This window comes from Motacilla alba, chromosome 6, assembly GCF_015832195.1.
Source record: "Motacilla alba alba isolate MOTALB_02 chromosome 6, Motacilla_alba_V1.0_pri, whole genome shotgun sequence".
Taxonomy (NCBI): Eukaryota; Metazoa; Chordata; class Aves; order Passeriformes; family Motacillidae; genus Motacilla; species Motacilla alba.
Window position 1 is genome coordinate 22,181,531 of NC_052021.1, and position 25,806 is coordinate 22,207,336.

Consider the following 25,806-nt stretch of genomic DNA (forward strand, 5'->3'; position numbering starts at 1 on the left):
TTGGAGCTGAAATGATTGGCAGCAAGATAATTAAGTGTGGAGTTTTAAAATGCCAAGGGACCACTCCAGCTGAAATCTCGTCAATTAAAAAAATATTACATTAATTCCTAGTCCCTCAGCACTCCAATCTAGAGTTTCAAGTGTTTCTAAGTTGTCTTTCTGTAGTTGCTACCTGAGCACTGCAGGTGCAGCCAGTATAGAGGGCCACAGGGGCCCTGGCTGTGAGCACTCAGATGCTTTCACCCACAAAGGGGAAAAACAGAATAAAACTGCTCTTCCACTATGTTCTCTATTTGTCCTTGATGGAGAGCGGTGGTAAAAACACTCAAGCCGAGATGGGAATTGCAGTTTAGGGCGCAACTCGTGCTTCTTGCAGCCGGCTGGGCTCCGCGGGCTCGCTGAGGGTTTCCCGGCAGCGGAGGGGTCGCGGCGCCGCCGGCCTACAACTCCCAGCAGGCCGCGCGCCGCACGGGCGGCCGTTCCCCCGCACCCGCCCCCTGGTGCGCGCGGATCGGCCGTTGCCCGTTCGAACCGGCCAATAGCGGCGGGGCGGTGCCGGCCGCAGCCAATGGCGTGGCGCAGCGCGGAGGGGCGGGGCCGAGGGGGTGGTGCGGCGGGCCAATGGGCAGGCGGAGCGGCAGGTATGAGATGGCGGCGGGAGCACCGGCGTCCGGCGGCAGGTAGGAGCGGGATCCCGGGCACCCCCTTGCCCCGTCCCGGCGGCGCGCTCCCCTTGGCCTCTCGCCGCCGTTTTACGGGTCGGGCATGCCGCGCCAGCCGGCGGGCAGGGCCGGTCTGTGCGCCTTAGCCCGCGCATTGCGGCGCTGCCCGTGCGAGCCGCGCCGTTCCAGCTGCCGCGCCGCCCGCCGGGGCCCCGGCACCTTAATGGAGCTGTCGGACTCGGTGTTCCGGCGGCTCCGGAGCTCAGCCGAGCCGCCGCGCAGTCCCGCGGGGGTCGCGGTAGGGCCCCGCGGGCCGTGCGGCGGGCAGCGCTCCCCGCAGCGTCCCGGTGCTGCATTGCGGGGAAGTGCCGCCCGCTCCTCTGCAGGGGAGAGATCCCGCCCCAGCCGCCGGCCCGGGCACGGGCTGTTCCCGGGGGGGTGACCAGGCACCGTGCCCGCCGTGCGGCTCTGCCCGGCCCCGCTGCTGCGGGCCCCGCCGGGCGGGCTCGCTGCTCCTGCAGCCGCAGAGCCGGCGCCGAGCGCTCGGCAGTTGCGGGCTTTGGTAGGGTGATGGCACTATACAGACTCGCTTCGCCTTCAGCCCTCCTTCTCCTTGGCTTTGTCCGCCCGAGCCGCGTTATTCTGGCGTTCCAAACACACAGGCGATGTCAGCTTCACGTAATTCACCTTTAGTTCATGCTTCTGTATGCGTCACCGTTCTGCTAGTGCTGCAATAAAATAGCAAGGACTGCATGAGCAGCTCGCTGCAGCAGTGTCGTGTCGGATGACTCTTAAAAGGCTGCAGTATCTTGGGTTTTTTTCTCCCCCTGTATGTGTGGTGTGTAGCTGCAAACTGAGTGTCCTTTGAATGGTAATTCTTGTGGATAAATCAATACGGTTGAGGGCTGATGCCTCTTACTCAGCCTGATTCACAGCGGTGCCATCCTGCTCACTGCTGAGTGCGACCCGTCCCGATGGCACTTGCTCTGCTTCTCTGGGGGCACTGCTGTGGTGCCTGGGCTGGGGCAGATCACTGCCCTGGAAGGAGGGATGAAGAGAGGGTGCTCATTGCAGCCTGGTTGGGCAGGGAGTGCCTAAAATGCTGGACCTGGTAAAGGGATGTGTATGCTTAGTACAGCTGATACTTAAAATGCCCGTTTGGATAAAGAATTTGTAACATGGCCGGGATCAGCCTAAATGACTAGATTGATTTTTTTTTTCCCTATGTTCGCAGTTGTCCTTAGGAAGTATTCTCCCACTTTTATCCCCCACCCTCCAAAAGCAATTATGTTAATGCAAAGCCTGAAGTACAAGTTTTCCTCCAGCACTGCCTGTCACCCACAGGTAGCGCTAGAAAATCGAGCTCTTGCTTTGCTGGTCTATCCCCACACAGGCCACAAAGCTTGCTCTTTTTTTTGTGCTTTTGCCCCCATTTCATCTCTCATCTGGAGAGAAGTGCAAGTTAGCTAGTAGAGCTTGCATGCTGCGTGTGTGGTATTATAGCATGCTCACTTAAAGACTGGAATTAATAGCTGGTTGTCCTAAACTCCTTACCAAATGTTACTGAACATGACAAAAGATGATTTGTGTGGGTCTCTCTCCTCTTTGTGGTCTCTAACCTCTGCCTGGTTCTCCATAACTGAGAATGAAAATTGCACTGTGCTAGAGTGCTTAATTTCAAAAGAGAAACATCTGTCTGTTTAATGAATGCATTTAATGTCTGACTCAAGCAGTGCCTAAACGCTTTGCCAGGCACTCCTGTCGGCCATTTGATATGGCAGAGGTGGTGTGAGCAGAAGGGAAAAAGCAGTGGGACTGGAAGAAGCTGGAAAAAGCCATAAAGCATCTTGCTAAAATGGCTTGATAGAGTGGCACTGCACAACTGGACATCCAGAGCTCACATCGTAAACAGGTTATGAAAGGAGACACAGTTGCCATCTGTGTTTTACTGGAAATAAGAAAATGTTCACTGTAAACATGACGTGATGGCAAAAAATCAAAGTGACTTGCTGAGGGTCAGGCAGAAAAAAATGGTTGATTTCAGAGTTAAAGCCAAGTCTGAACACATGGCTACTTTTCTGTGAAGATAGCCTGGGAGCTGGGGAAAATCTCATTCACACATTCCCTTTTCCACAGCCCTCATGAGAATCTTTGAGACCTAGGCTTGTGTTTGACCCCGTACTCAGTCCAAGTCCTGTGAGGTATGCATCTGAACCGAACTCAAGGCCATGTTGTATTTGCAGTATTTTTATATGTTTGCATGTAACACCCTGTCCTGTTCCCATGCAGGGTGGGATGGGCTTTGACAAGAGGATCCTTGTTCTGCTACACTTGAGTTTATTGTCTGTTTGAGTGAAGGGGGAGCATTGCTTCCCACATAGCCCAAAGCAGCGTCTGGGTCTCCTTGCCAGCCTGGCCATTGCCTTGTTGCCGTGTGCACATTTACATGCCTATGAAAATGTCACAGAGCTTCGTTATCACTCCTTTAAAGGTGCCTGGGCATTTAGCTCAGTCTGAAACTGAAGCACTGAGTGCTAGACGCTGCTGGGAAATCAAATGCCTTGTCCTAAAGGTCAAAAGTCCTCAGTGTGTGTTGATTTAATAAGTGACACGAACAGATGGGAAGGAGACGGGACAGCATGGAAATGTTGGCTAATGTCAAATGGTTGCACTGAAGTCAAGTCCATCTTGGAAATGCTGTCCCCGTGAGTGTTGGGTTGGGCTCCTTGTCACAGCTGAGCCCTTATATTTGCCAGTTGTTTTGGGCCTAGCTGGTTCTGTAGGATCTCATTTTCACTCACCCTCAGCTGGAGGCAGGAGCAGGGAGCCGAGGCCCCTTCCTTGCCCTGTGCTCTGCTGGGCTCAGGCACAGCCCCGCTGTGCTGCTGCTGTGCGGGCTTTGCCAAAGCTGTGCTGTGATCCTAGGGACTGACACCGTGGGCTCCTGTGTCCCCAAGTCACAGGGGGCTTGGAGTCAGCATGGGCAGAGAAGTGAGAGGAAATGTGGCTGCTTGCTGAGATAAATCGGCTGAAGATTTTCAGAGCTTCACAGGTCTTGTGTGTCCCTGACCTCTCATCCTGGTAATGCATCACACTTACCATGGTGTCTGGGCCCTTTTCTCCAGAGGGCAAAACTCTCATTCCTTGACTCCTAGCCTTTCTCACCTCTACACTAGGTAATTGCAATTAAGCCATCTAGAGTTTCCTCATAAATTTTATTTTCAGAAACTATAGATAGTGGGGAATGTGATAAGCTGCTTAATAATTGCCTGCCAGCTGGCTTACAGGAACTTTTAATGTGTTTGCTTTTGGCCTATAAAGCTCTAATAATTTGGACTCCAGCCAAAACATCCTTTCTTCTTGAGCAGTAATGTGGCAGCTCTGATTTTCAGAGGCAGGAATTTCTCAGGGGAAATGGCATTAGTTTTCCTTTTTGTTTTTCTGGAGCTCATACTCAAGGTTGAAACATAGCTGTACGGTTTGGGACTTCCATATGTGCATTCCTACAGCCCTGCTTGCAAGCTGTCTTATAGCAGGAGACAAGCATGCTGTGGCTCTCTGTGCTTTGGAGAGCAGGAAGCCTTTTAGGGAACATCTTCACAAGCTCTTGGGGGTTCCTGGAGCTCTCCTCACGCACATGCCACTCTGCATTCTCTTGAGTGGCCCCTGGAGCATGTATAAATATATCACAGTTCCCTGGGCTCTGCAGTGAAACAGAGTTGAGCCAGACAGAGATGAACTGTCAGGCAGGATGCGAAGAGAAGCTGTATCTCACCAGAGCTGCATGAAGTGACACTATAGGTTATTGTCATCTGAATTCTCGTATCTGTGTACAGTATCCCAGTTTTTGACATCCTAGCCTGCCCAGATCCCCTTCAAAAGCCCTAGGCCCCCATTCTGCTCAGTTTGGTGAGTTAATTGGGCTGCTTTGTGTATCTCTGTCTCTCTGGTGCTGCACGCTGTGCTGCTCTGTGGCGGGCCCAGCCTGTTTATCTGTGTGCCTCCGCAGCCCTGCCCAGATGTCACCAGCTTATTTAAATGCTGGCACGTATCCAGGTGTTCCTCATCACAATTCCAGCTCGTAGGAGTTTACACATCTGGAACAAGGGATGTGGCCTCTGACATACTCAGTGGTGTCTGCAGAGGACTGCTGATGAGGAGGGATTTGATGTGCTATCATCCTTTGCGAACACTGCTGTGATACAAAACACAGAGGCAAGGATGCAGCTTGTTCCCTGCACCTCTGGAGTGTTGTGGAATTACAGAAGTGTAGTGAACAAAAGCAAGAGCTGGGATTCCTGGATACATTCGTCCCCTATGTTTGCCAGGCTGCGACTACAGAACCTCGCCAACAGTACTGTGAGGAGCTGGCCGTGAGTCCTGACCCAGGTCTCAGTGTCCTCTGAGTGCAGAAAAAGCATCTGCAGTCAGGCAAACCTGGGAGTGCTGCAGCACACTGTGCTCAAACTGTGGTGCTTTGCTCAAGCACCAGTCTACCAATTGGTGGTGGCATGGGATTCCCAAATGTGTTCTGGGCACCAGCTGGTGCTACCAGTTTTGGGTATCATCATGTGGGAGGGCTGGAGGAAAACATCTGTCCTGCCTTGCTGGGTTGCTCTGAGTTCCCAGACTGATTACTACAATAGCTTGTTAACTTTGCTGTGTTGTTTTTGTGTAATTGCTTGATTTTTTGTGTCAGATGTAAACCTGATTGTTATGGGTTGCTGTTTGTAGATGGTAGTTCTGCTCCGACCTGGACACTAGCTTGGAGCTAGTGGACTGAGAAGCATCTAGATGATGTGTCTTTGCTGGTCTCTGAACTCCATCCTGCCTCTGAAGGATGCCCTCAGACTCTCACCTTCAAGAGCAATCAGAGGTGCATGCAGCAATTTTGCATTGCTAGAGGCCAAGGAGGTATAGGTGGGACTGGGCCATGCCTGTTACTGGCTGCCATCCAGTACACTCACCATGGGGAAATAAAGGGGATAAAGAGAGTTTAAAATGAGAAGAGCAAGTGACTGGAAAGTACCCACCAGCACACTGGGGATACAGCAGACATGTTTGGTGGGAAATGGCTGTGGGGCTTCCTCAGGCTGTGTCCCACCCTGCAGTGAGGTCTGGATGTGTCACACAGTGCCCCGTGGCACTGCCAAGCTTCTCCAGCTCCCTGGCACTGCTGGCTTGTCTCTGCCTCACCAGCAGCTCCCAGCCAGCGTGTGGAGCTCAGCTCTTGCCTCCTCAGCCCCATGTCCCAGCCATCCCTGCCTGATAGCTTTCAAACCAGCTCCTTTATGCTCAGTCCCATGTCACCCCTTGTGCAAAAGCTGGATTTCTTCTAAATGTCTGCAGTGTGACCTGATTATTTTTCCTGTCCTTCCTCGCCCTCCTTTTTAATAGTGTCTACAGAAAAGCTGGCAGAGTTCAGCTATATCAGTCATGCTGACTGATAGTGCTGCCTCTTCTCTTGGGATTCCTTCTCTTTTCTGTCCCTCCAGCATTCATTTCAGATTTAGCTATCAGCCCTCTGAAGACAGGGTATTGCCTTTGTTCTGTTTGTACAGCAGGAGCACAGCGGAGTCCCCAGCTGTGACCGAGGTTCCCAATGCCACAGTGATAAAAGTGAGCAGATCAGTAACGAGAGGAGGCAGCTGCTGCCATCTAAAAAGATTCAGTTTTGGTGCTGGTTTCAGTGAAATCAGGATTGGATCTAAGACTCTTCTTCTATTGCTGCTCCCAGTAGGAGTTTATATTAAAATAGAGACACAAATGCATTGACAGTCATGAGAATCAGAGCAGCATTCCTATTTAACACTGTTCAACTCTGTTAATCTGATCTTAAGGCAGACATGTGAGCTTGCAGATCTTTAATGTAAAATTACTGGATTTCTGGTGGTAGCTGCCTTTCTGCATTTTTTTACAGGGTCTTGGGTAGCCAGCTGAGCCATCACAGGGTGTGGGAGCACCCAGACCTGGGGTGGTGGCACTGGGAAGGAGACTTGATGAGGAGCGACGCAGTGAACGTGCAGTTCTCTCTAAGGCACCCCTTGGTTCTTTCCCTCCTGGCACTAGAAGGCATCTGGATGCTCTGATGTTGTGATGGCTGATTGAAGTACTGCTTGATTGACTTTAAAATATTCCAGTGGCTATTATTAAAAATATCACAAAGAATTCACTCAGGTCAAACTTGAGAAATTTCATGGTGAAATGCAAATTTCTTGATGTTTCACATATATCAACCTGTCTTGCTAGTGCTGTTTTCTTTGACGCTGGTAATATATTGCATTTTCATTTTCTTCCAAAGCACAGACCCCCACCCCTCCCAGCCCTTTTATCTTTTCAGATGGGTCCATCTCCTCCAGGTTCATGTCACAGATGTGTAGCCAGTGTTGGCAAGATCTACTCTGTGTTGTTTACTGACACAGAATTTGAATTCGTAGATGATAGCAGTGACATGGATAACCAATATACCTGGTTTCCAAAAGGTGGCCAGGAGTTGCATTAGTTCCAGGTTGTTGAGCACAGGCCACCATCACATAACAGCAGCTTTCTTAGCCAGCTCCTTGCCATTTAAATTGTATATTATTATCTGGTTCTCATAGTCAAAAGGCTGAATCACTCTGTGTAAGCTATTTAAATGTGAAGAAAGCAAAGCAAAAATTAAAAAGACAGTGATATCTCGTAAGGCTTACTTGTGTCTAGGCTAGAGACAGTAGGCAAGAATTGGCACCCACTGTGCTGTGCACTGTGTACTCATCACAAAAGGACTCTGCCCCTGAAGACCTTATGAGTATAACCCCGGGCAAAAATTACTGTGTGTTTTTCTTGACATTTTTCAGAGGCTTATCAGTCATCCTATGAAGAGTTAGGGTGCCAAGTGTGAGGCCTGAATGTGATCTTTGTTACACCATCTTACAAGAATGTCAGTCTGAAGTACAGCCCTCAAAGCAACTTTAACTGTGAAGTCTCTTCTAATGTCTCTGCAGTCCATTCCCATTTGACTACTTTTTTTTTTAAATTCTTTTTTAATCTAGAAAATAATTTGTCTTCTAGTCCTTTTGTTCTTAAAATGATTCCACATAATTCCACTATGGTTCTTTCATCTCTTTGCAAAATCTGGAATGGCTCCTATCTGGCTCTGGAAATATTGTCTTCAGACATCCTCATTAATTGATTCCTTACTCTGGCACAACACAGGAGACAATGCTACTTCTTTCTCCCTGGGGAAAGCCGAGCCTGTGTGCATCTGTCCCATGTCCCTTTGTGCTTAGCCAGGCAGAGAATTGTTCATGTTTTGTGTTCTTCAGCACTGCCTGCTTATCACCCTGCTCTTAGTATTTGGTAGTAGCCTGGCTCTTTCCTATAATCTAAAGATTCTGTTATTACAGAGGGAGATTTTCTCCTATTATCTGCCTTATTTTCAAAAGCTCTTTAATCCTTTTACTCCTATATGGTAAAACTTGTCTGCTGTGGTGTGTCTGAAGCATAGGGCCTTGGTGATGACATACAAAGTGTGCTAAATGGCACTGGAGATGGATTTTGTTCACTGAATTAGACGCGTAAGGCTTCTCTGAAATATTTAGCTTTCAGTGTATCCACTTTCCCAGCTAGGCAAACACAGCTGATGCCTTGCCCAAAGGTACCTCTTCCTTCTCTTTCTTTCTTGCCTTCTGTTCTCCTTATGCTCCATTTCGTGCTTCTTGAACCTTTCTTCTGTCACATGCGTGGATTTAGAACAATACCAACCCTGTGAAAGCCACTACACCAGCTCCATCTCACCTATCTGAACGCAAGCTTGCTGCCACGGGAGGTAATCTGCCTGCTTGCAGAGCTCTTGCACCGCAGGTTTGATCACCAGGTTTTGGCAGTTAAAGTCTCATTTTTGTCCTAGTTTCCAAGGCATTTCCCTGGCCTGGATCTAGTTACCTTAGGGATTAATTGATCCATCATGATTTTGACCTCCTGCACCATCCACTCCCCATGAAATGATGGGGCTGTCATGCCTGAAGCAAAAACGTTGTGTGTGACAGACAGCTTTCTTTGTGACTTGGCTGGGATCACAGGCTTTGCCTCTGAAGGATACTAGAATGGCAAGAATCTCAGCACAATATAGGACCCATTTTTTTTAATCTGCTGTCTTAATCACAACCCTATTAGAACAAGGTTTTATTATTCATTGGGATTTGATTATATTCATGAGACTGGAGAGGAAGCTATTTATTCCTTTACTTTATTGTCTTTTGACGTGTCGTAAAGCAATCTAAGATCACAGCATATAGAAAATATAATTCTGTAATTGCAAGAAAGGCAAAAAAAAAAGGCAATAAACTCCATGAATACATGTTTGTCTCCCCTTTGCTGCTGTTACATAAACTGTGAGGGCAGGTAGAGTACATCCATCTCTCTTTTTTAACATGAAAACAGCAGATGGGGCACATGGCTCTTTCTGAAGGTTATGGTGTGTGCAGCAGTGAGGATTGGCAGGGTTATTGTGTGTAAAGCCAGTGGGGGCTTTATCTTTGCTCAGAAATAGGGGCTTGCTTCACATTTCCATTTTGATTAGCAATAATGATACAAAAGCAAATTTTCTGTGTAAGGAAGAGCTGCTAATAAAGTGACCTTTCAAAATTAAGTAGCTCATTGAAGTGCCATATCACAATAAGCGTATACAAGGCTGGTCCCAGCTGCAGCAGGCAGGGAAACTGGACGGGAATCCAGAGAAACGTGGAGCAGGAATCCTGAAGTGGATGGACGGCACAAGATGGCACAGTAATGGTAGCAAGGAGCAATGGCCAGGTGCTGTTTCCAGCTCTGGGGGGCTGATCTACGTGCTTTGTCTTTGAAAGGATCTGAAAGTGTGAAAGGCAGGCGCACAGGGTGTTTCCAGCAAGGTTTCTGGGCACGGGGCTGTGCAGTTAAGGGACTTGGCTATTGTCCTGCCAGTGCTGTAACATCAGTTGTGCTTGGATGCTGTTGGGAATGTGTTTGCATGGCTTTACTCATGGTAAACACAGGGTAGACTTGGAACTATTTTGCGGATTCCTCTTGGATACAGGTGGAAAGCACTTAATACCACGCTGGTCCTGATTCAAAACCCTGGTTTCTATGTAGGAATTATTTGCAGTTAAACTCCAGCTACGCAGCCTTTGGCAAGAGACATGAATCAATTTGTCCAGCTTTTCTTTTCTGTTTTGTCCCTGTGTGAAGGCTGATGCCCAGTGTGTGCCAAGGGGGCCTTTCAGACCCAATAATGCGCCCTTGTGTCTCGTAGCATGCGTGGAATTTGCATAGGCTGTGCTGGGACAGGCAGGTTTCTTTTGTTGCTGGAAACAAGGAGCAAGTTCTTTTCCCTGTCTCTGCTTCCTAATGCCTCTTCAAAAGCTCTCAGCACTCATGTAAGAAATTTACTTTTTTCTATTTATTTTTGCATTAAATGTTGTTGGATTTTGTGCAACTTCTAACACGGGCTGTGCAGAGAAGTCATATCAGTCAGTGCTAGCTGACAAAATTGTTTTAATTTTCTGCGAATCCATATATCTAATTGTCAGAGGGAAGAGATAATCTGTGATGCTTGATGTAACTGCTTCAAAGTATTTGCATATCTTCTCTGTGGGGAAACAAAACTGCTAGTGAGTGAATAACAGTGCACGGATCATTGCAGGCAGGGTCACTGGGCCTATACACTTGCTATTAACCCTTCTCAGGATCTGTATTGCCACAGAATGAGTTGTCATGGGTTTCAAGCAAAGGGCTTGCTCCACATTATGGGCAGAGCTGGCACTTGTTTGTGCATTGTAGCCCTATGCAACGAAATGCGAATATGATCAGATCAATTGGCAGTTGCTTTTTGGCAGTTGATACCGAATTGTTGCATTTTGGTCTTGATTTATTGCAGATAACAAACTGCTGAAAAACTGGCTGGGAGGTGCTCAGCAAAATATGGCCCTCATTTGAAGTCAGCAGTGTGCTTGCTAGGCCACTGAGCCAGGCAGCTGGGAGCCTTTAAGAGCTTTCTAAAATTTTAGATGACCTGGCAGATTGCCTTGCAGTCTGCCTTGCAGACCTTCTTCCTCTCCATCCTCTTGAAGGGCGTCTTTGGCACCCATGGAGAGCAGGGTAATGGGGAGGGGGTTTGCTGTGGATTCTCACGATGCAAGAGTTGCTGAGAGCCTCGTTTCCTCTTGTTTCAGCAAGTATCTTTCTTCTTGTGGAGCCTGAGTCCCAGCTTCTGTTCTGTTATTCTGATCAGGCATCCTGGAAATCCTGGAGATAGTCTTTCAGGTCAAAAATGTACAGTAGCTCAGATAACTGTTGGGTTCACAGATAATGTGTGGAGGTGGGCTGGAGTTCAGGTGACTTGCCAGGATGTGCTTTGATGCCCTCCTGTCGTGAGCTACTGTCAGTTTACATGAGAACAGGAAGCTGCTGAGGTCTCTGAACTAGCAGTGAAGTGTTCTGTTTCTTGAGCCAGTGGCTGTGAGGTTCAGTGGGCTGCAGATGCTTTCAGTGGCAGCTGTGTTGAGCAGTGAGCAGGGATGCCCAGCATGCTCTGAACACAATGGCATGAGCTCCACCCTTCAGCAGTTTGCAGCACCTTTAAGTAAAAGAGTGGAGGGAGAAGCAAGCTGGGCAACTCTAGCCTGTGGGCTTAAGAACCATGAAAATGTTTGGAACAGTGGTGGGAAGATGGTAATGGAAGACCTAGAGGTAGACGGAAATGGGGATAAAAGTTAACTATGAGCACTAAGAGTGCTGATTGACATGAGATATCTCTTTGATAACTCTTTGATTTGATTTTCTATATGGTAAATGTACCTGTCCTCTGGTAGGGTTATGTGCCTGTTCGAGATAGCTCTTAGAGCAGTGTCTCGGGTGCATCCCTTTTCCCATGCCACATGAGAAGCTATTGGCATGGTTTGAAAAGGAAGTGAGTTTTTTGGGAGTCTGAATTTCCACAAATCCCTTGCGAATAAGGGAGGATATATTTTCATGGGGGCACTGGCATTGTGCCAAACCATGACAGCTATGAAATGAAGAAAGTAGGTGTCAGTAGAGAATAGGGAGGGCACATAGAGGGCATGAAGGGATGACAAAGAGGCAAGAACGGGATGAGCTGAAAGGGGATGATCTAGGTGAAAAGTTAGTAGGGGTTCCTCAAGGACTGATCTTGCGTGGCTCATGACAATGAGTCCTCACTTGCTCCAAGAGTGAGGAGCTGGCAGACAAGAGTAACCAAAAGGTTGGCAGCATGTCACCTGGGAGCATTTGACCACACCCTCAGCAAAACTGATGGTTCAGTGTTATTGCACATTTATTACCTTAAAAACAAAGTCCCAGGACATGGGAAATATCTATTTGTTGCTAGAAAGGTAGATATGATAGAATGGCAGTAGGAACTGATGAGTGTAAACTGGCCATGAAAAAATTTAGATTGTTTTTCAGACTTTTGGGCCACTGGGAGTGAATTTCTGGGGAGGAAGGGAGATAAAACCAAACATATTTATGACTTAAAGTAATAAGTTAATGTAAAATATTAGGTGTCGTCTCTGCCAGAGCTAGTGTGATGTAGATACAGTGAAACAAGTAGTAAAGATGTAGTTTTCATTGGGTGTTGCCTATGTCCTCATCACGCTGTGGAGTGCTAGTCCTAGGCTGTGTTGTACAAACAGTCCAGAAATGATTTTGCTCCGCAGGGAAATGTAACTGTGCTGTGCTGAACACTCACCGAAGTCAGACAGTGCTGTTGGTGTAGACTGGTAGCTCCTGTGTCAGCAGATGTCTCCTTCAGGGCAGACCAGCTGGCTGTAAAAACCAAAGTGATGAGGAGTTACTGTATTTTTTTTTCCTCTTTCCCTTTTTTCAGTGATGCCATCTGCAATTTTGTCATCTGCAATGACTCCTCCCTCCGCAGCCAGCCGATCATCTTCAATCCCGACTTCTTCGTGGAAAAGCTGCGCCATGAAAAACCAGAGGTGTTCACAGAGCTGGTTGTCAGCAACATTACCAGGCTCATTGATTTGCCTGGGGCAGAGCTGGCCCAGCTGATGGGAGAGGAGGACCCAAAGCTGCCTGGGGCAAACAGCACAGCCTCTGGATTTTTTCGTTCTCTGATGTCTCTGAAGCGCAAGGGTGAGTATGGATGGCATGAAGTCTGGTGCCACCTTTGGAGTGATGCTGTCACCATTTGTTACACCGAATTTACAAAACTTTCAGCCCGTAGTTTTGAACTTGTGGAATGCTTAATACTATGGTTTTGTAATCTCTGGGGATGCCACTTCCAGAAAGGAGCAAAACAGGCCAGGAAATTGATCCTGGCAATGCCCTGCAGTTTGAGAACAGCTCCCCTTCTTCTGGGATTATTGCTGTGGTGAATGTCAGGCTGGCCTCAGTGGGTCAGCTGCCCACTCTGTGCAGCTCAGAAATCTGTAAGTATCTTCCATCCAAATGCTAGTGCTGCTCTGATCCACACCCCAATCCAGGGAGTCAGTGACAAAGCTCTGCAGACTGACTGATGAAGCCTGGTTTCAGCTCAGGGAGGTGACATATCTCTCTTTCTCTCCTAGACAAGCATTCCACTGGAGTTTTCTTCTGCTAAACTGACTATTCTTATCTTCTCTCAAGTTCAGCTGTCTTGGTTGTGAAACATTAGCCCCAGGCCCTTCACAGAAGTCTTCTTTTGAGTGTGGTTGTGCTCAGATCCTTTCCTCTCCAATGGCTGGCATTTACCACTCTGTTTTGTTCAAAATAAAAGGGTGTTCTAAAGGTGTCTGCGTCTTCTCCCACCTTTGCCCACACTCAAGGGAAGCCAGGTTCTCCTGATAAGTTCAGTTAAACCTTCTCACTCATCTAGGCAGAAGCAGCCTCCATCTGGGCCCCTCACATTCCTCCTCAGCTCTGGTTTCCCAGCTTAGACTGGCTGGCTGCTGGCAGAGAAGCCGTGAGCTGCCTTCAGATGTTGGCAGCCTGAGGTTGAACACTTCTGATTAATCTTCCCCTTCCTTTGAGCAGTTCTGCTATTGTATCTCAGAGAAGGGAGCTATTGCCATGGCATAGTTTGACTACAGCTTTTTGCTGTCTTCAACCATTACATAATTTCTCTAAGTGTTTCTGGTTCTACCACTGGGTTTCATAAGGGCAAGCTTTGCAGCCCCACTGATCAGGCAGAATTTTCTGGTGGCAGTTTCAGCCCTCCACTTCTGCCTGACCCATCAAGAATCCTGGTACCATAGGTGCCAATCCTGGTACCTTAGGAAAATAAAAGACTTCAAGTCCTTTAGCATCCTTATGTGAGAATTACTTTATATTGCCATAACTTACTTTACTGCTCCATAATAACAGGTCTTTGTGCTGCCCCTAAACTGCAGTTAGACTGTGCTCATACCTGGTATTGCTTCTGCCTCTTTCCAGAGAGTAGCAGGACACCTTAAATTCAAGCACTTGCCACTTGACAAACAGAAGTGAGTTAGTAACCAAATTGAAAATTTTTCAGTGTGTATGGAAACTACCATGTTCTTCTCAAAACCTTCCATCAGGGGCTGGTGAGTCTTCTCCAGCTCAATTTTTTTATTAAATTATCTGTACTCTGTTGGGAGCACTGCTGTTATCAGACCTGACATCTCCTGCTAGCTCTCTTCCCAAGAGCTCCTTTCCCCCATTCACATGTCTCCATGGCCGTGTGTCACTACAGCTAGCAGATGTTTCCAAGTCTGCTGGCTGCACTCCCAGGCTGCAACAGCAGTGTCTCCCAGCATTGACAGGCACTGTCTGTGAACTCCTTGGCCAAAGTCTGAGAAAAAGAGGTTCGTACCTACAGAGAAAATCAGTTTCATGTACTGTGTGTTTCATCTTGGAGCCATCATTTGTTTTTCTTCATGGTATAGACCAGCTAGAACAAACAAGTTTTATTTCTTCAAAGCCAGAGGCCAAGGACCATGGAGCTCAGAGATGATCAAACTGCAAATGCTTACAACTTCTTTGAGCATCAGGAAACTCAGTCTCATGCTGCTGCTTAGTTTCAGAAGCAATTGTACAATAACATCTAAGCTTTTGTAATGCAGCATGCCTTCTCCAGACACGTCTTTCAAGTTTCTTTGAGAATCAAATTCTCATTCAGATACTGGCTTCTGACTTCAAAACTAAATCGAATTTGTCAGGCCCTGAATGTCTCAAGATGTATTTTCCTCTTCTATTCTTGGCTACTGTTGATTCTATCTGTTGAATGTCTAATGAGTTTAGTTTTCTTCAAGGACAAGAATCTTTTGCCGATCATTCTCTCCCTTTGCACTGAAACCTTTCAGATGTTTCGTGTGGATCAAGAGCTCTCATTGCCCTCCTTTCTCTTGCAGGACTGAAGCATGTGCTTTATCAGAGTGAGGTCAGAAAGTTCTTGATTTAACAGGAGGCTGGAGTTCCTGGTGGCTTACCATGTATTTCAGAAGTCCTGGAAGAAAGCAGAACATTCTTCAGGCGGAATAAATTTAGTTACACAGGATGGCTGCTGGAGAAGTGCATAGGGTTAACCAGGTCTCCCTCACATGCTGTGAGCATCAACACCACAGAGCAGTAAGATCTGTAGTACAAGAGACCAAAAGCAAGGAAAATCAAAATGAGATATGAGGGGAAAAAAAGCAGGAGAAAGCTTGTGAGTGAGATAACTTTTGTCAGACTAGCCAATGCATTGCTTGGATTACTGTGCTATCAGCTGTAGCAGTAAGGAGGGAAACCTTCAGTGCCAATGGTGCAGATGTCCAGCCTGCCCTCAGAACTGACCCATGTTCCTGGCAGTCGGGTCATGGAGAAGGGAGGAATATTCTTTTCTTATATCTGTTGTCTCTTTGAAGCCTAAGTACCAGGGCAGGACAAACCAGCTCTGTAGCTGGTTCCAGTTCTCAGTCCCAGTCAGCATGTTGTGGTACAGTCCCTCCAGTATCTTGTCTCCAGTCCAAACCTATATGCATCTGAGGGAAGAAGTGTGGTGCCCAGAGTTCTGGTTGCTGCCGCTGAAGTCTCTGGGAGTTGTCTCCACTTTCTGAGGGACAGATCATACTGGCTGTGTGTGTTTGACAGAAAAATCCATTCAGTAACAAGGTTGCATTTATTAGAAAACACTGTCCTCCTGCTGTCTCACCTGGGAAGTTCCTTTGTGGACAAGAAGAGTATTCTACATTGGTTCAACAAATGCCCTTCAGCTAGGTGAATTTCTCATCTAATGTTTCCTTCCTTGCAGAGATCCCCTTTCTTTCAGCTCAGTTGCTTCCATCTTCTGCAACTATAACCTGTGTTATTTACTGGATTTCTGGAGCTGCAGCTCATGCCCAATCTCAATCCCATGAGATGGGAACAGACTTCAAGAGAGGAGCCCATCTTATTCCTTTGCTATTCTCCTTCTACCTTGTTCAGCTTTCATACTTTACTCAGACCAGGAAGAGAGATTCACTGGGATGAGGAAATTCCATGTTTTACCCATGTCTGAAAAGGAAGGTAGTGTGAGCCAGTCCGATTATGTCTGCTCTCCCCAGTAATGCTTATTTGCCTCCCCCATAAACTCATAGCTGCAGCTCTTCTTTCTGCTCCACTTCATGTCAAGCCACAGTGAGGATTAATCTGGACATTTCTTTCATGGTGTGGAGTGTGTCAGTGTGGCAGCCACCAGGGCTGTCCAGGCTCTTACATCTGCTTTTCCCACTTGGCTCTTTTCGTAAGGTCTGGGCTTGCAGATTCTGTGCCATTTTGAACTGAAGCATCTCTTCTGGTGTTGTTTTTTCTTCAAGGGCTAGAGAATATTTGCTTTAGCTGATAAAAGCTGTAATTAAAGGGAGGTAAGAAGCAAGGATGATGAAGCTCATGTGAGTACAGCATGGTGAGATGAAGTGACTTATTTTGGAGTGTGTGTGAAATCTCACATCTGTGAGGGTCCTTGTGACCTCCACCCTTAACATTTTGGGGCACTGCTCTTTGCATGTTGAAATCCTGTTCTTTGGGGAGCATTAATTTCTGTGGCTATTGGGCTCTGAGCTGCCTGAGCACGTTCTCTTCTGTTCTGCAGAGAAGGGGGTGGTGTTTGGCTCACCACTGACAGAAGAAGGCATTGCACAGGTTTCCCAGCTGATCGAGTATCTGCACAAAAGTAAGTGGCTCTGTTTGCTGTCTTCCTATCCCAGTGGGTGTCTGTCTGGCCTACCTCAGGGCTCTGAGAGACAGAGTGACAAGCTCTGAGCTCTCCAGCAGCCGGAGTTTGGGACTGCTCTGGGCAGCTGTTGCCCAGAATTGCCTAGCAGATATGTTGGTCTATTTCCCTCTGTACATGGACTTTCTGTACTGATGGGAGACAGCTTGAAGTCATGTCTCTGAATGCAGTTCACTGTGGTTTGCTGTCAAGCTCTAGAAAGAAGAGGGAACTGCTTTAGTAAGAAGGTGGGAAATCAGCCTCTGATTATTCAGTGCCCTTTTTTCTCCCCTCTGCTGAGCAGATCTAAGAGCAGAAGGCTTGTTTCGAGTGCCAGGCAACAGCATCAGGCAACAGATCCTAAAGGATGCTCTGAACAGTGGTACTGATATTGACCTGGACTCTGGGGAGTTTCATTCCAATGATGTGGCCACCCTACTTAAGATGTTCCTGGGTGAATTACCAGAGCCGCTGCTGACACACAAGCACTTCCATGCCCACCTCAAAATTGCAGGTGAGTGGGCAGCAAGAGGCAGTGATGGGCAGAAGGACTAGAATTGGCCTAGAAAGCACACTATGCTGTGAAGTGTATTCCTCAAAGGCAGCCTTGAATCTTCTTGCCACCTCAGCGTGGTGGTGGAAAGACTGGAGCTGATTAACGAATGAGACCAAGTCTGTCTAGACCATTGTTCTCTCAGATACCACAGTGGTGAAGCCCACAGTGATAACCTGGGTCTCCATCTGTTTTATGTCTGGGGTTCTGAGCAAGGTGTGGTTTCTATGTATTTAATAACTGTCATTGAACTACCTCATGTGAACTTCCTCCATCTTGCCTTCAAGCCATCACAGCTCTTAGCAGCTCTGTTGTTCTGTGGGAGGAGTAGCATAGATTAACACATCAAGTGGGGAGCTTGGGAGCTGAGGGGAAGAGGGATGGAGGGCCGAGAGCTGTGCAGGGGTTGGTTTGTAGGAGATCTGCATATGAAGAGGAAAGGATAAGCAGTTGCAACAGACTGCTCTGAGGGAAGGTAATGTGTCCTTCGTGTTCTGCCTTGTGATTTGGCAGACTTGACACTGTTTGATGAGAAGGGGAATAAGACCAGCACTCCAGACAAAGAGCGCCAAATCGAAGCCCTGCAGCTGCTGTTTTTGATCCTTCCCGCTCCCAACCGCAGTCTGCTCAAACTGCTGCTGGACTTGCTCTACCAGACCGCCAAGAAGCAGGACAAGAACAAGATGTCTGCCCACAACCTTGCCCTCATGTTTGCACCCCACATCCTATGGCCCAGAAATGTGAGCAATCCCTCAGTGTCTGTGGGTGGGATGTTGCAAGGTAAAAAGCAAAGGCTTGGCAGGGGAAAAACAAAGGTTTGAGAAGGTTCAGTACTGACACGATGTGAGGGTTGGAGGCTGTGATGGAGCGGTGGGAGCCTCCTGGCAGGACTCAGTCCCAATGTTCAGCCCAGACCTGCCATGGGTCTCATTTGCAACTTATGCATCTTCTTTTTCAGTAAAATTGAAGGCACAGCACCATCGTGCTTCTTCTTAGAATGTCAGTTCCAGAAAAACCTTGCAGATCTCTCTTCAAGGTTTCTTATGATGCTGGTGAACTGTTTTGCCACAGAGTTATCTGATTCTCCTCTCAGCAGCTTTGGCTCTGTGAGCTGTGCTGTGTGCTATAAGCACTGCCTGCCTGTCATCTCAGAGTAGATGTCCTGCTGTGGCACTGTGTGTGTCTGTGTCCCAGAAGAGACCCCTCCTCCTCCCCTTCTAATGGATGGCTGTGTCCCCTTGCCAGGTGACAGCAAATGACCTTCAGGAAAATATCACAAAGCTAAACAATGGAGTGACCTTCATGATCAAACATTCTCAGAAGCTCTTCAAGGTACGTGTGCTTTGGCATCCTGCTCTCCTGCCTCCATCACCAGGAGACTGAATGCCCCTCGTCCAGACAGATCCCACATGTTGAGTGTATATTCTCTGGGCTCTCTTCTGCGGTAGCAGAAGGAGACTTTGTACAAGAAGCCGTTCCAACTAGGGAGGAGGTCTTTGCTGGGGAGGCAGCGCTGGAGGTGGCTTTGCCAGGGCAGGTCAGCAGCACGGTGCAGTGTAACACTCCCCTCTGCTGGACAGCAGCACCTGCTGCCCGGCAGGAATCCTGGCTCCCGAGGGCAGGTGCACACCGGGCTGCACTCGGGTTCTGGCAGGATGAGGAAATGGAAGGGATTTGTCCTCCTGCCTGAGTGCTGCCAAGAGCAGAATACCTGATGCAGTGGGGTGTTTTGTTGGGAGTTTCTCTGCAAATGGTCATCAGCCCGCTGCTGTTACAGGCACTGTCCGGCTCTCAGGAGGGTGCTGGGTAGGACAGTCAGGAGTGTGGGGCTTTCAGCTGTTCCTCCAAGGAAACATTTCTACAACAGACAGTCTTGACTTCTCAGGGCCTTCCTGGTCACTGGAGGCATCTGCTCACTGCAGAGTCCTCCCGTGGAGAGTTCCCTTTCTACCTTCTTTGTCTGGCCCCAGTTTGGCTAGCTCAGAACTGGGGCAATTACTTAGAGCAGGGTTCCACAGGAACTTTTCCCTACTCTGAGTTCCACTCGTGCTGAATGTCTGCATGTAAAGGATACTGTGAACAGGAAGAGGACATGAAATTCCATGGCTTTGTTTGCCCAGAATGGCTGAGTCTTGATACAAGTGGCTTGTGTTGTATGGTTGAAAAGCAAGTCTTGCTGGAGCCACTGTTGCCCCAAGACCAAAGATGTTAAACATCCATTTGGCCTGTTCTCTGCCCATCGTCACAGGCTCCGGTGTACATCCGGGAGTGTGCCAGGCTGCACTATCTGGGATCCAGAGCCCACACATCAAAGGTAAGGCCAGCAAGTGCAGCGCCTGCCCTCCATGAAAGGGCAGAGGCTGTGATGCTATGAATGGATCTTTGTGAGTGACAGAAGCTGAAAACAAACCAAGTCATGAAAGAGGATCTGTCAGAGGGCAGGAGCAAGAGAAGCATATGGTGTGGTAGTGCAGGCGGCTGCATTAGGGAAATTGGACAGAGTTGAAGCATCTGTTAATCAAAAGCACAGGGAAAGAAAGCTACGAGCCCCTGTTTAGCAGCAAACCTGCTCCCTGTGCCCAGTACATGCAGCACCTGCTCCTTCACAGGGCTGTGCCTTCCAAACAGACGGACATGCCTGCTGCCATGGCCAGCATGCTTGGCAGAAGTGCTGAGATAAAGGCTACTTGCTGCCACTGGGACGACATTTGTGTCTTGCCAGCAAATGCTTCCCTGCCTCATATAGCTGCAAAAGAAGGAAGATGCATGGCAAGGAGCTGCACTGACCCTTCTCAAGCCTGGAAGGGCTTCTGCAGCTCGCATCTGGGAGGGGAGGGAAGAAGCAATGGGGTCACCTTTGTATTGCTGTCACCTCTTCCTGGCACGGGGCCTGCTGATGCAGTGCTGCTGCAGAGGGGTAGGGAAAACACAGTCCTGTGCTTTCACTGGGGTTGAGGCAGCTCACGGGACTCTCCTAGGCTGGCTCAGATGGGTGGCTCGTTGGGATTAAAGCATGGCAAGCGACTCCTGTCTCCGCTTTCCCAGGACGACCTGGATTTGCTGACGTCTTCTGGCTCCAAGGAGCTGCAGCCCCTCAAGTCTCAGAAGAGAAGCCGGCTGGACTCTTGCCATCAGGAGGAGACCCAGCAGCGCACGGAGGAGGCACTGAAGGAGCTCTTCCTCCACGTCCACAATATGCCTGACTCTGCAAAGAAGAAGAAGCTTATCCGGCAGGTAGTGTGGGGAGGAAAGATATCTTGGGGTGTGCTTGTCAGCACAATCCTGGGCACAGGGATAAAGACAGGATCTTCTTGAGAGTTGCTCCTAATCGTGGGCAGGCTGGGGAAAGTGGGTTCTGGGCTGTGTAAGGGGCAGAGCTGTAAAAGGACAGGAGGAAGAGGTGTCCTGGATGTTGCCATACCAAGCAGCAGTTTTGAGCTCTGTTTTTCAAGCTAAGGACTTGCTAGCCAGCAGTTTCCCAGTCCTGATGATGGCCTTGTTGAGCTTCATCCCTCAGGAAGGGAAAAGTTTCTTCCCCTGTTGCCTGCAGAGAGTGGACAAACTGGTCTCCTCTTGGTCTCAGACAACTTGCTGCACCAGGCAGACTGGTCAATATGGTCAGCACCTGTGGCTCCCAGTCTCCAGCTGCTGCCCAGCCTTCTTTCTGCTCCCAGCATCTGCCACTTTTGGTTTATCTGGTAGCCAGCACAAAGCACCTTTGCACCCATGCTCCCTGTAATCCTGCGTGGAAGATGTGGCCTCCTCTGCTTTCTTCCTCCTGCAGTTCTGAGCTGCTTCTCCATTTTGGGGGGTGAAGGAGAGAAACTGAGTTCTGGGACAGCAGGTAGAGCAGCACGCAGCAGTAAGGGACAGGTATAACTGTGCTAACATACTGTCCTCATGTTTCCTCCTAGTTTAATAAGCATCCAAGTGCTCTGACTCCTGGCTCTGATGTGCCCTCATCCCCAGCACCACGACGCACCCGCTCGCGCTCCTTCAGCGGCCTCATTAAGGTGAAAGCAGCCTCTGACCTTTGCTCTCTGCTGTGAATTTCTGATGTTGCTTTTTGCTTCTGCCTTGCTTTGCCTTGAATGAGACCCTCAAAGGGTAGGGACTCCTCAAAGTATTGCCTACCAAACAACACGGATCCACTGGGGCAGAAAAGGCAGCAGAGTGACAAAAAGCCTTGTTGGTGTAAGGTGTAATTATCTTGAAACACATGGCTGTAGGATCTATGCACCTTTCTGGAGAATTGATTGCTTTCTGAGATGAGATGAGGATTGACAGGGAGCTGGTCATGAAGTCTAGCATGTTAGCACGGGTTTTAGCACATTATGGGCTGCCCTACACCGGCATGTACCTGCTTCTGACAGACTGGGCTCCTGGCCAGGCCTCAGGTCAGCTCCCAAACTCTTTACAATCAGGCGGGCTCAGCCTAGTGGTGTGGTATTTCAGGTGGTTCTGCTTTGCAATCTTTGTCCCAGCTTGGCTTCCTTTTTTTCTTTCCCAGCATTCAACTGCTTACCAGCAAGGCATCCTGCTCCTTCCCTTTCTTTTTTACTTTGCACTTTAAGCACTAGCCAACAGCCCTTTCTTCTTACAACAGCGGAAGGTTTTGGGAACTCCAGTTATCCTGGAGAGGAAGAGCAGGGATTCCACGCCAGAGCCTGTGCGGGTCAGCAAAGAGAACGTTCAGCTGGTAAGAGCTGCTCCCAGCACCACTGAAGCTGCTGGTGGGGAAGTGTCTGGGGAGTTTGAATGCAATCCCCAGGGAGCTGTTCTCTGCTCAAGAGAAGGGTTCCAAGTTTCTTCTGTATGATAAAACAAGGTCCCAAGAAGCTGCTCTGAGGAGAACAGAGCAGATGGCAAGGGCAATGTCAGAGCAGGGGGGACAGCTCTGGACCTCTACTCCAGTCTTGTCTCTCTGGTTGTGTCCTGCCCTGGGGCATTGTCTTGGGCCCCCTTCCCACTCTCTCATCCTTCTCCACACACTGTACAAAGCCTGCTGCCTGTATGCAGTAGGGCTGTCCCAGACAAACCAAGAGTGGATTTGACTGATGGTGCTCTTTGGTGGTACAGGCTGCTCCCAGGGAAAGCTGTGGATGCCAATTCATTCACCTGCTCTCTAATCCTATTGCCCTCTCTCGTTCAGTTACAGAAATGTGGCTCTCCAGCTCATATGTCCCAAGCAAAGTTGAAGTCTTTGGAAGGCCAGAAAGAGGTGAGACACTTCCCCTTATCCCCCATTCCTCTTCCTGCAGGGAACCTGGTGTGCTGAAACCTGCTGAGGTGACAGCACACACTCAAGGCTCTGGGACAGCTGTGGTGCCCCAGCTCATAGCAGTCTGCTCTGTGCCAAGCCGCAGGCAGGTGACATGCTGGAAGCCAGACCCTGAAGGCTCTTACAGCCCCTCTGCCTGTGAGTTGGCAGGCTGGATGTTGCAGGAAGCAGAGGGAAGCTGGCAGCACAGGGTAGTGCTAGCAGCCTGTCAGGGTGGCAGTGGGACAAGAGGTTGGTGCAGCCCAAGACCGACTGCTGCGTTTGTTCCTCTCTGCTCACCGCCTCATCTCGAGCTTTAGCAAAAGGCGTGGGAGGCTGACACCAGGGAAGGGTCCTTGCAGGGGGAGAATGTCAGCCGTTTTTTGCATGGTGTTCTGTGTCTCAAGCATTCCAGTGCACCCATTCTCTGCTACAGGGATCCTGCAGACGCATGCGAGCCCGCCTGCTTTCCAAGGATTCGTCATCCCTCTGAATCGCCTGGCGCCAACGCACGGTGGGGATCGCCCGGCCTCGCAAGCTGTGAATAGAAAATGTGCTGCACTGAGAGGGGAGCACTGCAGGCTCACAGCAACCCTCACCAACACAGCAGCACTCCTGAAACTGGACCTTTGCAAGGATTGCAGGGATTTGTTTCTGTATATAAATTATATTTCATTCTACTATGGGGCAAACCACTATCTAACCCAAACTTGTGCGGCATGTCTGACCTGCTGGCTCTGGGAAGAGCTGGAGTGCTTGCTTACAAGGAGAGCCCTGTTCATTGCAGGGCCCTGTGTGCACTCCTAGCTTTCTCATAATGTTGCTAGGCTGTATTTTTTTGCTTTTCTGCTCCAAGTTTTTAACACGTTGGCTTGTTTTTGCTTCCTTCCCCTGTTAGCAGTGAGAATGATGGGCTGTAACCCTTACCAACATCCTGACACCCAAGCTTGCCTCCAGTCCTCCTCTGGAGGCATTCCCTTCTCTGCTTCTTCTTGGCTCCATTTTGCTCTGCTGTTTCCAAAGGGCTGAAGTGCACAAATGATACAGAGCATGGGATGGGCCTGGAAGGAGAGGCTCTGGATGCCATCTTTTCAAGTAGGGCCAGGGGAAAGCAGCTTCCCCAATAAACTCATCCCTCTATTTTAGCTTGAGCTGGAGGCAGCCCTTGCTCACTGCCTTCACGTTTCAGTGGCACAGTTCTGAACAAGGAGTGTCTTGGCTTTGTGTTCACCCAGGGAGGCTTAAGCTGAGGAGAGCAGGAGGCTGGCAAAGGCTGTCTGGGGCAGAACAGCCTAATCTTTGAAAGTTAAGGTGCCTGGGGCAGGCAGAGTCTTGTGGCTGTGTGTGAAAAACAGTGTGAGAGGTGAGAGAGGGCTCCATCCTTTTGGGATCTCCTGCAAATAGTGCCAAAGGCTTTGGCTCAAGATATGTGGGTGGCTGGTAGGGCAACTGGCTGATTAGTCATTAAAGTGGGGGAAAGGTCTGAAGCTGGGTTCAGCTCTTTGGTCTGAGCTGCAGAAATGAGATGAAACCTTCTAGATACAGGATAAACCCCAATCACAGCTGGCCAATGTCAGCGGTCTCGTTAAGCCAAAGTGCTCCAGTAAGCCTGTCTTGCCAAGAACCTGTCTGCAAGCACTCTGAGGTAGGATACACACAGGGTTGCTACTGTGAAATAATCAGCTGGGGGACCATCTAAACACTTCTCAGCCCTTCTCAGCAAAGTAAATAATCTCTGGAATCCAATTATATTTGTCTTCTAATCTTTAAGAACCAGCAGCCAGCAGGAGTTAGAGCTCTGCTCTTGACAGCTTTCTGAAACAACTGGTGGCAGGAGGTGTGAATATTGGGGATATGAACAGGGAGTTCAGTCTGATTGGCTGGAGCTGTCAGAACAGGGCACTGGAGCCCTGTGCAACTTAGCTGGATTTGTCACTTTTTTTTAATTGTGAAATTTTTTTTTTAAGATACAAATCCTTGTGCTGCTCGGTACAAAGGGTTGGTTTTGGTACTTTATCAGGGATGCTTGTCCCCAGTCTGACCCCAAGTTGGAGCCTTGAAAACATAGGGGTTTGGGGGACTGTAGATGTGTGAGTTGGGAGTTGCTGGTGTTAGGAGCCTCTGTCACAGCAAAGAAGGAGCTGTGGTTCTTCAGGGACCAGACTGATGGTGATGCTGTGAGGAAGGGCAGAGGCTGTTTGCTGTGGTAGTAGTATGTGCTTTTTGAATGTGTCTGTAATCGTTCCCTCCAGAGGCTGAAGCTGTCTGTGCGCTTTTCTACAAAGGGCACCATATTTTTCTGACTGCACTTCCACCCTGTCCCTGCAGCCTTCTGTTAGCAGAGACTTGGGAATCTCAGCTTTGCCCCTGAGCAGAGATGAGGCACAGACAAAGGTCAAGTTGCAGCACAGGGAGAGCTGGGTCTGCTCCTGCTGTCTCTGCTCTTACTTGCACTGGGGCAATTGCTGGGTGAAGCATTTGTTCACTCCTCCTCTCCCCATTGTCCCTACTTGGCATATCTCATATCTCTCTGTATGGGTGACTGCTTGGCAAGGCAGTCTTGTACCTAAAATTAAATACACTGCTCCCATATAGATGAGACAAATGTAACTCTCCACTGGCCCCCTTACTGATGGCTCTAGCTCAGGGGCTCTCTCAGGCTTCTGGCACAGCTGAGATTTGTTCAACTCTAAGAAAAGTTACCCATGGGGCACTGGCCAGGCCTTCTGCATGTGTCACATGCCTTACCTGCCAAGGGGGTGGGTGCTGTCTCCAGCCCCGGGAGGGGTTCAGTGCCCTGGGCTATAGTCTGTGGTGCTGGGCTCGCCGTGCTGCGGATGGTGTGGCTGACAGATTCCACCTCCAGGACCTTGGCTGTTGCTGTCCCGATGCATACGCGCTGTCTCCCAGGCACGGAAGAGTTTTAGTTATGCTTGGATGTGTCTCGTTTGTCTGCCCTGTGCAATGACTCATAAGGATGCTTCTTCCCAGAGCAGCCGCTAACTGTTCCCCGAGTCTATCATTTCCAAAGTATTTTTAATCTTTGTCCTTATTTATATACGCTATGTCAGTACTGTTGCAGACTGTTGCCTTTCTGTGTGTTATGTGAAAACACCACATTAAATGCTTTTATTTTTAGTGGGTTTGCTTAGTGGCTTAAGCAATTTCA

General features: G+C 48.8%; 1 protein-coding gene across 2 annotated transcripts; it reads left to right on the forward strand.

Moving 5' to 3' along the window:
- Positions 1-624: 624 nt before the first annotated feature.
- On the forward strand, positions 625-24,648 carry ARHGAP19 (Rho GTPase activating protein 19). Of its 2 annotated transcripts, none has more exons than XM_038140311.1 (12): positions 625-680; positions 12,523-12,788; positions 16,705-16,785; positions 17,129-17,338; positions 17,891-18,117; positions 18,623-18,709; positions 19,626-19,691; positions 20,423-20,611; positions 21,292-21,390; positions 21,984-22,076; positions 22,530-22,598; positions 23,074-24,648. In XM_038140311.1, exons 1-12 carry the CDS (start codon positions 649-651, stop codon positions 23,128-23,130), a joined length of 1,476 nt encoding a protein of 491 aa, XP_037996239.1. In that variant the 5' UTR covers positions 625-648; the 3' UTR covers positions 23,131-24,648. The 2 variants fall into 2 exon arrangements, with proteins under 2 accessions (XP_037996239.1, XP_037996241.1); XM_038140313.1 differs by lacking the exon at positions 625-680 and adding an exon at positions 9,926-10,054.
- Positions 24,649-25,806: the final 1,158 nt, after the last annotated feature.